Source organism: Populus alba, chromosome 8 (genome assembly GCF_005239225.2).
Source record: "Populus alba chromosome 8, ASM523922v2, whole genome shotgun sequence".
Taxonomy (NCBI): Eukaryota; Viridiplantae; Streptophyta; class Magnoliopsida; order Malpighiales; family Salicaceae; genus Populus; species Populus alba.
Window position 1 is genome coordinate 13,163,126 of NC_133291.1, and position 13,463 is coordinate 13,176,588.

Here is a 13,463-nt window from a genome sequence, read left to right on the forward strand (position 1 = left end):
CCTTCTCCTCTTATTGTTGGGAACTAGATAAAAAAATCAAAATATGCACCAATCATCCCTCGACAAATGTTGAAATCAAGGCTAATGGATAGGTTGGAAAGTTGGGAGTATTAAATTAACCGAGCATTATTTTCTTCATCTCCACCCCGCTCAAGCACAGAAAGCACCTCGGTGGCGGTGGGTTCGTTGCTATCTCTAACTTTGACTTTGGTCGACAGATAATTTGAAACAAAATAAATAATCTCATAATACAAGTCTGTTTTGAGACGCACAACAGGTGCAAATTAGGACTTGGTTGAGCTGATATCCAACCATGCCTTATTTCAATTGCACTCAAGAGATAGGTAAGCCTGACTTGGTTCCTGAGGAATTTCATGGAAGTAAATCTCAAGCTGGTGTTGTTCCAAGTACATCAACAGCAGCAGGAATAAGCTCATCAAGAGTCGCTGAAAACACAGGTGAGAGTTCTTCTTCAAAAACTTGCAAATCAAACTATGCAAAGCTTCCTGATTATCTTAGATCCTGCCTGGACTACTCGTCCATCGTTACCAATAGATATCCTGTAGAGATAGGAAAACTAGTTCGGCTTTTGTTGGCTGAAGGTCTTGTACAAGACAAGCCAGGGGATATCATGGAGGATGTAGCAGCAAATGTTGTTAAGGAATTGATTGACCTAGGAATGCTTCAAGAAGTAGACGATGGTACTGAAGTAAAAGTCCCTGCCTCTTATCTCCAGTTATCTATTCTTAAATTGGAGAAACAAGATTTTGTTTCTAAAACTGCAAATTCACCTGTTCGTTTGGCGATCAGAGATGATGGAAGGGATATCTTTCCTAACCCCGAAGGCCGTCTAGTTCGATCTTTATTTATAATCACTGCAGAACGTCATCATGCTTCTTTTGGTTCTACCGGATGCCTCTCGCGGGCCTATATGAGAAATGTTTGTGGGATGCGGTTTCTGTTGGTGTTGGATTTGGATGGCAAGATAGCGTGCTTGCCTGAAGAAGTGGGAGACTTGATTCACCTGAGGTACTTGGGCTTGGCTAACTCGGATCTAGATGAGCTTCCTCGGACTTTAGGTAATCTTCAAAAACTGCAAACTTTGGATATAACAATGTGTGGTAATCTGAGCAAGCTACCAACAGAAGTCCTGCATATCCAACAGTTGAGACACCTTCTAATGTCCAAAAGCATTGATGATTGTGAAATTAGAGTTCCGGAGGGAATTGGAAAGATGGTAAATCTCCACACTTTGTCTGGTATTTATGGTGGAGACGGGATTGCTAGAGAATTGAGTGCCTTAACTCAGATCAAAGATCTTGGCGTTAAGCGTGTGTCTGAAGATCATGCCAGTGAGTTGTTTGCAGCAATAAAGAAGATGGAAAGCCTCGCATCCCTATCGTTAGAAGCAGAGGAATGCTTTTTTGATGAAACAAATTGCGCTCTTTTTCCTGCATTGGATGCGTTTTGTCCTCCCCCTCTTCTTCAAGAGTTCTATTTACAGGGGGGCTTAATTGAGATTCCAATGTGGCTTGCCTCCATGGAAAACCTCACCCGTCTAACTTTATCCTTCTCTTATTTATGGGAGAATCCAACCTCAGTCCTTCAGTTGCTTCCGAAATTGAAGCATCTCAGCCTCTGGGAAGCCTACAGAGCAAAGCTCATTGGTAAAGAATTTTGCAATGCAGGCGGCTTCCCGGCCCTGGAAACTCTCACGATTGCTTCTCAGTTCCTGTTGGAGTGGACTGAGATTGCAACAGGGGCTTTTCCAAGTTTAAGATCTCTTAGGTTTAGGTGTTGTTTAAGCTTGATTTTTCTTCCTGAAGGCTTGCAGAACATTTCCACACTTCAAGAGCTGTATTTGGACTCCATGCATCCAGACCTTGCAAGGCGATTGAAAGGTGAGGAGAACTACAAGATCAAACACATTCCAAAGCTGAAGTTTTGCTCTGCTTTCTGAAATATCATCTTCCGCAGGTTATTAGACATTTAACTAGAATTTAAGTCACATGCTTTTATTACTCGTATTATTCTCTTTTAATGGAATGTGTGAGGTAGTAATATATTACAAATTATTTAACAATATTAAGTATTAATAAACATTTTTATAAATTTAAAATAATAGTCATGTAAGCATTCACATGTTGCAATGCCATTAAATATTATTGATTTCTCAATCGTTTTTTTTTATTCTCTTTAAACTCTTATACGTACAATCATTTTTATTTTATTTTTAATGCCTTGACTCTTTCTTATTTCTCAACAATATTATTTTTGTATTTTAAAAATATTTTTGAAAAAAATTTAAAAAAAAATTTTATTTTTATTTTTTTTTTATTTTCAAATTAATATTTTTTATATATATTTTTAGATCATTTTGATGTGCTGTTATCAAAAATAATTTTTAAAAAATAAAAAAATATATTATTTTGATATATTTTCATGTGCAAAACAGCCGTAATCATATTCTCAAACACGCTCAAAGTCAACAAGGATAATAACTTTCAGAATATTTCTACCATAATTACATAAATTTTTTACAATATTGTTAACAATACATGATATACATGTCAATCAATTTATTCATACCAAACATTCATGTACAATATATATGTTTCCATATTCATAATAACATATAAAATTATCATATTAATCTCCTTGATGTTCAATCTATTTTTGGAAAATATTTTTTTGTTCTTATAGTTAAATTAGTACTTAAAACTATTTAAAGCAACAATTACTAAAAACTATTTAGTATCTTATCGATAACATCCAAATATATTTAAATATTTTAAAATTATTAGAATACTTTTTAAATTAAACCTTAATAATTTTTTTAGCGTGCATTTTTCTATTTATAAAGCTATTGGTAAATTTATTAACAATAGACTTATCGACTGGCCAGAAATTACGGACGAGTTTTTTATTCGTGATTTCATCAATAAAATAATTATAAATAAATTGTTAGTGTAAATACTGATAAAAAATTTTATTTCTTAAAAATGCAGTGAACCCCCCCTCCCCCAAATCAAATTGTTAAAAATGCAGTGAATCCCCCCCAAACCTCTCTAAATTTAAAGGTTTACAATTCACTTTCCCCGGCATCAATTATAGTTAATTGTTTCCTAAATTTATTTTATGGTAGTTTGGAATCGTTGTGAAGGAATGTTTTCTCTAAATGTAATGATTTATAGCATATGACAGCCTAACTCTTCGACAGAGATCCTCTATGATAAGAAATATTTTGATTATGAATGTATGGCAACAGTTTATAGAAATTATACATCCCATACTGTGTTCAAAAATAGAGTCCAAAGCTGTAGCAAATATGTCTATATCGCATTTAAATTCAGCATTAACCTTATCGAATGTATGAATTTAAACTACTGTTCCCATTCTTTCAGTGCTCTCCGAGACAGGTAGGTTAAGAGCATTTATTTGATGATCGAGCTTTCTTCTCCTCCCACTACATTTCCATTGGTGTTGTCGATGATTGCTGATAACCTCTCCAAGAAAAGGTTGAACGCTTCTGGTGGACTAAACATACTGATTCTGACATATTTTGGATCAGCCCCAAACCGCTCCCCGCTTCTTCCTATTATCTTATGTTCTCGCAAAAGACTCTCCCAGTCTATATCCTCCTTGCTGTGCAACCATGCAAAAGCTGTTTGCAAAAAAGCAAAATATATTAAAAAAATCCATTCAACCGATGAGCATACAGCAAAGTTAGGTTGTCCTCCTTCAAAACTAATAATAATAATCATCTTATTACGAGCATTACCAGGATTTGAATCTGTGTACTTCCCGGTGAAGTTGCAGTAATCTTGTGGGAACTTTGGCAGACTGAAAATTTTACTGTTTTCGACAACATTTTGCAGGCTCTCCCATCTTTCTCTCATAATTCTATGGCTATACTCGAAGAAGTTCTCTGAATCAGCAGTCCTAAAGTGTTGACAGCCTTCGCTGAGTACTCCAAGAATCTTCGCAGCTCGAAGCTGGGATTCTTTAGATACACCAATGGAGCTGATCTGCATGTATTCGGTCATCTTTCTAGCTACCTCTTCATCCTTGACAAGTGCCCAGCTTCAATTTGGAAACAAAAGAATTTGCAGAAAAGAACAAGATGAACTACCAAGCAAACATACTTTAAGTAGAATAACATGTATATTATGGCGATTTTCTTATCACTTTCACCAACATTAAATCATGGCATGGCGACTTTCTCTTAACAACGACGTGATTACAGTGGAATGTGTGTTGCTCACCCTATCCGGGAGCCAGCGTGTCCAGTGCATTTGGAAAATGTGAACAACATGGTATCATGATCCAAAGGGTGAGTAATGGGCGTGTATTGTGGCCAGTAGTAGGCCAGGTCATACACAAGCTTCCCTTCCCCGAGGTTCACCACAGCTTCTCGGATAGTACCATCAGGGTTATTTGGCGAGGTTACGACCTCAATATAAGGTCCATCCTTATCAAAGGTACGTGCATCTCCTTCCCATTTATAGAGTCCTGAACGCAGGAATTCTGCCTGATCCTTATATCCCTGCAGGTAATAAATGTCGCAACCACATATATCAATTAATCTTGTACGGAGAATAATCGACAGAGAGAATTCATCTTTCCTTTTTTTACTATAGGCACACCACGAGGTGAGAAACCTGTATACAATTTTTTGTTCAGTTAAGTAACATTATAATGAAGAAAACTTGCTAACACCAATGGAAGCAATCACATTATTGAAGCTTGAACCTGTAGTATTAGTTCTCCCTGGCTTTGACACAAACCAGACATGTTCATGTTACAGATAGTAGTTTCTCTTTAAGAAACATGTTGGGCTAGGGCTAGGGCTGGCTATTTTGTGTCTTCCCCCTTGCTCGTCTCTTTCCTGTTTAATTCTCTCCAGTCCTGGCCCAATCAACCCTTAACTTCAACCCAACAGAAGGCAGGGAAGAAAAAAAACGAGAGAAAAAAAAAGAAGAAAAAAAGATTATGTCCCAGCCGAACCTTGCACCGAGGCCATTGTTTCTAGCCAATAAACCTCTCTAAAAAGCATCTCATGCATGCCAACATCTTCATCAATAGCCATCTCTAAGCATTACTTTACACCTACAAACTAGGGGCCGTCCTACAGCATGTGTTGTAGGTGCCATGGCATCCCTAGCTCAAAATTGAGCACTCACACTCTCGTTAGGAGTTAAGACACTTTTAATTTAAACTTTTTTTTGGAACTAGTTTGATTGTGCGTATTTTTTTTTTATTTATGTGGGTGTCCAGGCCAGCTTGCGCACACCACGACTAATCTCACGGCTCACTAAACATCCTACAAACCCAGTGAGCATGTAAGGCACCGCGGGGGTGACAGACATGCACGGTGAAGTTTGAACTCAGGATGCAGTAACTAAGGAGCAAGATATAAAACATGAACTGAAAGAAAAATCTAGTACTAAAATGTAAAATAATTTCAGAGATGTCCCCTTTCCCTTGAACTTAGATCCTAGTCATGGCTATGCTTTTTAAGAAATTTAAAAATATATATTTTTTTTAATTTTTTTTATCATTTTGATTTACAGATTTAAAAATAAATTTTTTTATAAAAATATTTTTAATATATTTTTAAAATTAAAAACACTTTAAAAACACAAGAGATCATATACATTAAGCTACTTGCCGAGTAATAAGGAGCAGCGGCCACGAGACTGACGGGGTGACCAACGGAAGGAGAAGAGAGAGCATAAAGAGCAGCCATTAAGAGCTGTGTTGAACCGGTCCCAACCACGATGTGGCGACCGTCGGTGACTGCGTTTCCAACAACACGATGCAGTCCCTTTATGGCATCGCCAAGTTGTGGCTGCAAAAACCAGCAAATGTTGCTAATATCACTGAAATAACTCATCAAATCACACCCTCCAATCACCAACGTACACTTGTCTCCCATCTTCTTCCAGTATGGCTCGAACAACGTTGGATCGCCCCTGCAATAGTTCCATATTTATGCATCACTTTCAAGCACCTTATTACTCGGCTAGCCATTCAAATATACATTTATATATATATATATATATGATCAAAACTGTGAAACCCTAAATGAGCAGCTAGCAACCAGAGCAGAGCCAGGCCAGTGCACCGGAACAACGTAGGAAAACAGGAGGTGGTTTGATTATAACTACGAGTGCTGATATTTTTCGATAGAAAAACAAATTAGTTGAACAGACAGGATCAATATTAATGAAGGTGAACTTACTGGTCTAGATTGATTATGGAATCTGGTGAGAGGCTTGTCTCGGTGGCCTTATTGGTCGAAGGAGATGAGCTTTCGTTATCGGTTGCTCCATTCTCTGAACCACCCATTTGCCTTGAATTGCTGCTGTATATGTTTGCTTCCTCTCGATTGTCTACTACACAGTCAGTGCTTCTGTTTTTAAGATTTTAACTACTGTATATTGGAGTGTTTTTATTTTCCTGGATTTTGTCATATGAATGAAAAAAGATCTAGGTTATCTTTATTTTTTAAATTTTCATGTGTTTGTTTGTTATTAAAAAAGTTGGTTAACAAAAAATACTTTCCAGTTAAAGAAAAATTTGTCTAAGTTTCCAGAAAAGTGTTTTCCTAAAAAATTTGGGCGGAAAACATTTTTCGAAAGTTATGAAAAATTTAGAAATATTCATATTATTTGTTGATTATATCAAATTTGATTCTCAAACTTTTGATTGCTATATATATTTTATTTTGAATATTTATTTTTTAATTTCATCTTTTAAAATTTAATTTTTATATTAACTTAGGTTCTCATTTTTATAATTGTTATTTGCTTCTTTTTTATCTATCAAATTTGATCCTCATTCTCTTGATTGTTACTTATTTTATTTGAAATAATTTATAAAATGTGAATTATTATTGTTATTTTAATTTCTTCATCTTTTTTTTTTTTTATTTTTTAGATTTGATCTTTATTATTTTGATCATTATTTATTTTATTTGAGATAATTTATGAAATTATTTTTTTTTCAATTTCATTCTCATTCAACTTTTTAATTTGTAAGATTTATTCCTTATTATTTTAATAAACTTGAAAAAAAATAAAACATTAATAAGTTATTTTCCATAACATAACTAAATACTGGAAAGTGTTTTTCAATTTATTTTTTATTACACTATCAAACATCAGAAAATAATTTACTTTTTTTAAAATTTACTTTTTAAAAAAATAAAACTACTTTTTAGCAAACAAAAACATATCTAGTTTATATCTCCTCCCTTTACATGTATGCATCCGATTTTCCTTGTATCCTGTCCTTTTTTTTTCTCTTTTTTTTAATAAGAGGGTAAGAGGTATGATCCATCTAGTGACTTCCCTTTATCCTTTATCCAAATATGAGACAAGATACATGTTTAATATTTAGGACAAGCCATTCAGTATCGAACACCATTATATTCAGCGTGCTACATGTTTAATATTTACGTTTTTTGTTTTGGTTTTTGTTGTATGCTTTTTTAGATCGAGCGTCTAGATTATGTGTTTTTTGTGTTCGTTATCTATCCTTCAGTGTTTATATATATATATATATGCTTTTTGATATGCATGCAATTTTGCTTGTTTCCAACTTTCCATCCATGGCTTCTCCTTCCATATTATCATTGACCGGAAGATACAACGCAACCAAACAACATCACATCCGTGGTTGTTGCTAACCCCGTCCATGTTATCCGTAGACACAAACCTTTTAAAACAGGATTTGATCAAATATGCCATGATATTGTTACAAGTTGTGCTTTAATGTGTTTTCTTTCATAAATATATTAAAAAAAATAATTTATTTTTAGCATTTCAATTTAAAAATATTATAAAATTAATTTTTTAATTAAAAATATTAATTTTAAACAAAAAAAATAACAATCAAAAAACTATTATACCCTATTTATTTTTGCATTTCAAAAACACTTATAAAAAAATTAATTTTTTTAAATTAATTTTTTTTATATATTTAGATCATTTTGATCCATTAATATCAAAAATAATTTTTAAAAAATAAAAAAATATATTATTTTAATATTTTTCTAAATAAAAAACTTAAAAAGAAAATACATCTAAATGAAAAACTTGAAAAACATCTATTATTTCTGCAAGGCTACAAATTAGACAAGTCATCACCAGAAAATAGAACGGAAACAGGATGAGATGACTGTAATAGAAAGCAAAGGAGTGTCTTTCAAGCTGTGACCTCCAACCAGTTTTAACGTTGCTGAAGATGATAATTCCTTACAAAAATAAAAACTACATTTACAGAGACAAGTGAGGGAGGCAAAGAATTGTGTCCTGTGATGGGTTTTGTTTTCCAAGTTGTATATTGAGTAAAAGACTCTGAACTATTGATGGATTTCGTTTGGTAAAGTTTGTCGACTCTTCCTACAGGCATATTTTCTGCAACGCTCAAAAATACTATCATATATCATATCGAATTGAATCCCTGCTCTTTCCCTATTCACAACGAACAGTATGTGATCACCTTCCACAATCTTGTAATACCTGCATTAAACCAGATAAACCTCCATGTTAGCTTAGGATGGAGTGCAAAATGATTACTGAATCTGATTTTAACATATAAATAGAACTAAAACTTGACTCAGCTTATAACTTGAATTCAACAGTTTTCGCATGTCCACTAAATATTGAAATGCTTTTATAAAAGTTCCCCAAATGAACTGCGTGTGTAAGCTACCTTAACAAAACATCTATTTTTTCTTTCTTGAAGCAAGCAGCAAACAGTTTGGGGAATCATTCTATAAACATGCAAGGAGCAAGAAGGCACGACTCTCAAAGGAGAAAAATGGGCTTAGAGTTTCATGCCTTCAGAGCTCTTGAATAAAAAAATTTGTGATAACCATGCACATTTCGTGTGACTCTAATGGCCTCCTTCAGCCAATTAAACACCCTTGCAATATTTACTTTTGCAGATAATATACGGGCATGGCAATGTACTGTCTTCTACTAGTTGGTAACATAAAAATGCTGCAGAATAGAAGGCAGAATTTCATATAGTTTTAGAACTAAGATAGAATGTCTAGGGATTTGGAATGTCTTACATGAAAAACTCGAATGACAGGCATTTGCATGGCTGCTACTCTGTAGCTCTTGTTAAATGTTTATGACGTAAATACTCCATATAACAAAACTATTTTTCATGACTAAGATTTATGCTAAAAAATTACATCCATGTTAGTAACTGAGGTTAGCACATGACCTGTCCAACTATCCAAGACAGACATTGGAAGTGTTAAAATTAAAGAGGCATTCGCTTGCAAGGGTTGACACACTGAATAATATCCAACAAGATGACTTGGGTATTCATTAAAGGTAGCTATTGTTTTGTGATTTACTAAGCAAGATATAGCAAGGAGAACAAGTCGAATCATTGAACATCATGAAGAGTCAGGCTAAAAGAATGTGAGTGACTGTTAGTATTTAAGTATCCATCCAAGACAGAGACATTGAAAGTGTTATAACTAACCATATTCCTGGCTGCAAGGGTTGGCACTCCAAATCATTCCCAACAAAATGGCTTGGATGTTCAGCTGGAATGCGAGGGTGGGTCATAGATATGGTGTTGAGTGCTCCATCATTGTCCTGCCAATCCTCATCCCTGTGCACACATTCACTCAAGGTGTAAGCAATAATGCAATTTGATTATGCTTCTCAGATATTTCATTGCTGTTGAAATTCAGTACAGTGCTCCATCTCCTGAATTCTTGCTAGAAACTAAGCATATCACAGAGGATAATTCATTTGGAATTCTACAATCAAAAGACATGTGCAATAGTCCTCACAAGCTCACTGATGATTTAAGTAAAATTTGATTAATTAAAAATATTTTTCATTAATGATATGAGAAAATGAAACGTGAAGTCAAAGTCATTAAAATGATCCTAATATGAAAACATTAAGTATTCATAGGAAAGCTTTTGCGTTCTATTCTTAATTAAATCAATTGCGAATGATATATTGATAAAAGAATGCACCTGTATCCTTTATAGGGGGGAAAGACATCCGGAGGATGACACCACTGGCTCATCTGCAACACTCTTATAAAAAGCAATGGGTGGATTCCAAAGATGCCTGAAGGAAGAGTGATACCGAAGATTCTTTTAGTGCGTTTGGTGGCATAGCTGAAATAGTACGTATCAGGGAAGGTTTGTAAATGGCAGTTGAGTTGCATAGACCCCTGAATTGTAAGATCAGGAAGTATCCAATCTCCAGAAGCAAAGGGTCCAATATTCCCCAACAGGCAGTCAATAAGACCACGAATGCCCATTTTTTTCCAGGACATGTTGAAGTGATCAAATCCAAAGTTGTAGTAAGCCTTCAGCCAAGGAATGTCAACCCAATCATAAATTATTGTTCCTAAGCGACAGAACTGAAGCAGGCAAATTGGTTTCATGTTTCTCCAATCTTCTGGCCTGGAATATTGAAAATGCAGTCCCAAATTTAGATGCAAATTGATAAGAGTTCTATTCTAGAGCAACTAATAACGAAAAGGGAGTGTCAATTAAGTACAAAGCAGAATTTTTCTTTGAGAAAAACCAAACAAAGGATATGAAAAGGGAAAGAGGAAAGGAAAACATCGAACCAGAAATAAGGGTTTCATTAATTCAACCACCACATCATTTGGGAAACTCTCTAAAGAAGGAGGTGAATACCAGTGTTTGATTATTTTCTAATTACCAAATCTATGGTAGTATATGCTCAGTCATTAGTGGGAAATTTAAAATAAAATATTTTATATAAGCATCATTGAGTCCCAAATCTTGCAGCTACATACTGAAGTCATTAGAAATTTCATATCATACTAATTTTCTGCACATTGTCAGCAAGACAATATCGTTTAAGTAATTGAAACCTTAAGAATTCTAGAGAGAAGTTTCAAATAGACGACCAAGTTTGGAAAGCACACTCACTGCATCCCATCTAAGTAGGTCCTTGTAGTCCCATTGAATGCTCCGGACAGGGAGGTGATGCTTAGCACCCATTTATCAGAAGTGTTCTCATACCCCTTAAATGCCTACAAAGTCATCATGAACAAACATGCAATCAAACTTGAAACTCTAAGACATTATTCGATGACTGTTCAAAACATAAACTAGACTAACCTTATCAGCAAGCATTTGCTGCAGTACGCGAACAACCTGCGCTCCAGCAGAATGCCCAACAAAGTGAATAGGGTGATCCTCATCCCATTCAGGATAGTGCCCTACATTCAAATCACAACAATCAAAGACATTTCATACTTAAGCACAGATAATGATCAAATAGAAAAGACAACATAAAGAAATAGTTCAAAAATAAAAACTAATTTTTTTATATATATAAAAAATAAAAAAAGAAGGAAGGAAGATCATCTAACCCTGTTCATAAATCCGTCCAAATTGTGAGTGGCCATAAGCCATGCTGTGTTCTTCTCCATAATCAACTTGCCCACCTTTCAAATAATAGAATAATTCGCGTGCCCTAAAACCCAGAAAGAAGAAGCACTCGAATTAAGAACAAACCAAAGAGAATGTATGAAAACCCCTGAATTGCAAGCATTTGCAAACTAATTACCTATCATAGATGCTCGTTAGAGACCCCAAATCAGGCACCAGGACCCTCTCATCTTTCTTCTCTGCTCCAGCAAAATACGATAAACCTCCCAATCTCTGGAATCAAATAGAAAATCAAAACCCCGGGGACCAAAACGAGATTTATTTTAAGGCACAAGATGCAACTAAAAATCTATTTAATATATCATGACAAGAAAAAATAAATTACCCCTTTGCCAAATCCAAAGATTCCATGAACCAACACAATAGGTGGCAAGTCATCAACGCTGGTCGTCGTCTTCGTTGTTGATGAAGATGTCGTCTCTCTGGTCTCCTCGTCTTTAACAACAACATGCACATTAGGCTTGGAAAACCATTCATTCATAGCCTGTGAAAGATCACCAGCCAAAGCTGTGCTAAATATGTAAAACCCAAATAGCAAATGCACTACCGTGCTTACAAATAGCTCTGTTAATTGCAGAACAGAAACCCACCACCTTATCATTTGCTTTTTCAGCTTACAAATCGAAGAAAGGTAATTCAAAGCAGCAAGAGCCTTCTTCAAAACCAAAAAATAAAAAGTAAAACACAGACTCAAAAGAAGCCTCCTACTCCTCCTCCTCCTAAAAGGATCAAAATTCTCTCATCAACCCCTCCTATGATTCATAAAAAAAAAAAAATCACAGAAGGAAGCTGTTGCCGTTGATGTTGTTGTCTGTATATTTATTTTGGTAAAATGATTAAAATATTAGTTTCCCACAATTTTCTCATTTCCTACCTTACATTACATATATAGAAGAAAGAGAAAGTCTAAACCAGTCCAGCAAGCCAATCACACACGTTTTACTCGTCGTATTACTTTAATTTTAAAAAATATATATATATGATAATAATTTTTTTATATTTCTAATATAAATATATAAAAATTATTGATTTAATATTTTCTTATGATAAACTTATTTTTAATATGGACAAGCACAGCACCAACAGCCTCCAGGATTCATTCAAAAATCATGGTCTGGGTTTCTGCCACGTGTCTTCTTCGTAACCACTGCCCACAAGGAGGGACCCCACTATTTATGGGAGCCTAATCTACAAAAACTTAGCCTCTCTAATCTCTATTGTTTATAAATCCAGGAATTTAGACTGTGTGTTAGTGTTAACCATAGCTGTTAAGTGAAGGAGTTTACTTGAGAAACCCATAACTCGAAATTAAATTTATCTTGACTATAAAAAACAAAAATAATTAATTACAATTAATCTAATAGCTCAGAAGTTAATCAAATAACCCCTAGCCTGCTTGCGTTGTTAGCACCCTTCGTTATTCGTGATGTTATTTATTTATCTACGTGGCGAGCCCGCATTAACCAAACACAGAGGAATTTTAGTGGATACTTTATTACTTTTACTTTATTTTTCCAGGTTTAAGATGATTCTAGGCGTTTCTTTCAGGGGGCTGTTTGCTGAGCTGTATCGAGGTGGAGGGTTTCCTACAAACGCGATTATTAAATTAACAAGTAGCCCCAAACTATCTCTTATAGCCTTATCCTTTTTAAATCGCTGTCCTTCAAAATTTAATGCTTCTAGTTCTTGGATATTAACGCCTGTGGGCAGTCTGGAAACCATGTTCAACATTTATCATGCTATTGTTAATATTATTTGTGATATATTTTTATATATATTTTTGATATGTTAATATATAAAAAATCTGAAAACATATTATATTTATATATTGTCAATTAAACAATATTTTTACTCCATTATCAGACACACACTAGATGTCTGTTTGGTATTGTATTTTTTATCTATGTTTAAGTGTATTTTAAAAGTGTGTTTATTAAATTAAGAAGCAGCCCCAAACTATCTCTCATAGCCTTGTCCTTTTAAA

The 13,463-nt window shown here is 34.5% G+C and overlaps 4 protein-coding genes across 7 annotated transcripts; 1 reads left to right on the plus strand and 3 right to left on the minus strand.

Moving 5' to 3' along the window:
• Positions 1–25: 25 nt before the first annotated feature.
• On the plus strand, positions 26–5,105 carry LOC118037932 (disease resistance protein RPM1). Of its 3 annotated transcripts, XR_004685688.2 has the most exons (4): positions 39–1,977; positions 3,405–3,725; positions 3,879–4,481; positions 4,553–5,104. XR_004685688.2 is itself a non-coding variant. In XM_035044122.2 (2 exons), the coding sequence occupies exons 1-2, from the start codon at positions 314–316 to the stop codon at positions 3,440–3,442; spliced, it is 1,626 nt and encodes a 541-aa protein (XP_034900013.1). In that variant the 5' UTR covers positions 26–313; the 3' UTR covers positions 3,443–3,543. The 3 variants fall into 3 exon arrangements, 1 of the variants encoding a protein (XP_034900013.1); XR_012170464.1 differs by having other exon boundaries at positions 3,405–4,481; positions 4,553–5,105; XM_035044122.2 differs by lacking the exons at positions 3,879–4,481; positions 4,553–5,104 and having other exon boundaries at positions 26–1,901; positions 3,405–3,543.
• Positions 3,435–4,041, minus strand: LOC140955838 (L-tryptophan--pyruvate aminotransferase 1-like). Its single transcript, XM_073410763.1, has 2 exons — positions 3,782–4,041; positions 3,435–3,664 (listed from the first exon to the last, which is right to left on the minus strand). Exons 1-2 carry the CDS (start codon positions 4,032–4,034, stop codon positions 3,435–3,437), a joined length of 483 nt encoding a protein of 160 aa, XP_073266864.1. The 5' UTR covers positions 4,035–4,041.
• LOC118038235 (L-tryptophan--pyruvate aminotransferase 1) lies at positions 4,262–6,351 on the minus strand. Its single transcript, XM_035044554.1, has 4 exons — positions 6,245–6,351; positions 5,918–5,975; positions 5,672–5,851; positions 4,262–4,546 (listed from the first exon to the last, which is right to left on the minus strand). Exons 1-4 carry the CDS (start codon positions 6,349–6,351, stop codon positions 4,262–4,264), a joined length of 630 nt encoding a protein of 209 aa, XP_034900445.1.
• Positions 6,352–8,090: 1,739 nt separating this feature from the next.
• Positions 8,091–12,343, minus strand: LOC118037915 (uncharacterized). Of its 2 annotated transcripts, XM_035044092.2 has the most exons (9): positions 12,070–12,343; positions 11,805–11,963; positions 11,598–11,692; positions 11,401–11,504; positions 11,147–11,247; positions 10,955–11,058; positions 10,019–10,456; positions 9,511–9,642; positions 8,091–8,528 (listed from the first exon to the last, which is right to left on the minus strand). In XM_035044092.2, the coding sequence occupies exons 2-9, from the start codon at positions 11,958–11,960 to the stop codon at positions 8,369–8,371; spliced, it is 1,290 nt and encodes a 429-aa protein (XP_034899983.1). In that variant the 5' UTR covers positions 11,961–11,963; positions 12,070–12,343; the 3' UTR covers positions 8,091–8,368. The 2 variants fall into 2 exon arrangements, with proteins under 2 accessions (XP_034899983.1, XP_034899971.1); XM_035044080.2 differs by having other exon boundaries at positions 11,805–12,343.
• Positions 12,344–13,463: the final 1,120 nt, after the last annotated feature.

Excerpts from the sequence above, each read along its gene's own strand:
- LOC118037932 (XM_035044122.2), top strand. The coding sequence starts at position 314 with ATGCCTTATTTCAATTGCACTCAAGAGATAGGTAAGCCTGACTTGGTT. Across the intron at positions 1,902-3,404 it reads CCTTGCAAGGCGATTGAAAG|TGCTCTCCGAGACAGGTAGG; the intron begins GTGAGGAGAACT and ends CCATTCTTTCAG.
- LOC140955838 (XM_073410763.1), bottom strand. The coding sequence starts at position 4,034 with ATGCAGATCAGCTCCATTGGTGTATCTAAAGAATCCCAGCTTCGAGCT. Across the intron at positions 3,665-3,781 it reads GTACACAGATTCAAATCCTG|CTTTTGCATGGTTGCACAGC; the intron begins GTAATGCTCGTA and ends TTTTGCAAACAG.
- LOC118038235 (XM_035044554.1), bottom strand. The coding sequence starts at position 6,351 with ATGGGTGGTTCAGAGAATGGAGCAACCGATAACGAAAGCTCATCTCCT. Across the intron at positions 5,852-5,917 it reads TGGGAGACAAGTGTACGTTG|CCACAACTTGGCGATGCCAT; the intron begins GTGATTGGAGGG and ends TGGTTTTTGCAG. Across the intron at positions 4,547-5,671 it reads CCGCTGCTCCTTATTACTCG|GGATATAAGGATCAGGCAGA; the intron begins GCAAGTAGCTTA and ends TATTACCTGCAG.
- LOC118037915 (XM_035044080.2), bottom strand. The coding sequence starts at position 12,080 with ATGATAAGGTGGTGGGTTTCTGTTCTGCAATTAACAGAGCTATTTGTA. Across the intron at positions 11,505-11,597 it reads CTAACGAGCATCTATGATAG|GGCACGCGAATTATTCTATT; the intron begins GTAATTAGTTTG and ends TCTGGGTTTTAG. Across the intron at positions 11,059-11,146 it reads AGCAAATGCTTGCTGATAAG|GCATTTAAGGGGTATGAGAA; the intron begins GTTAGTCTAGTT and ends ATGACTTTGTAG.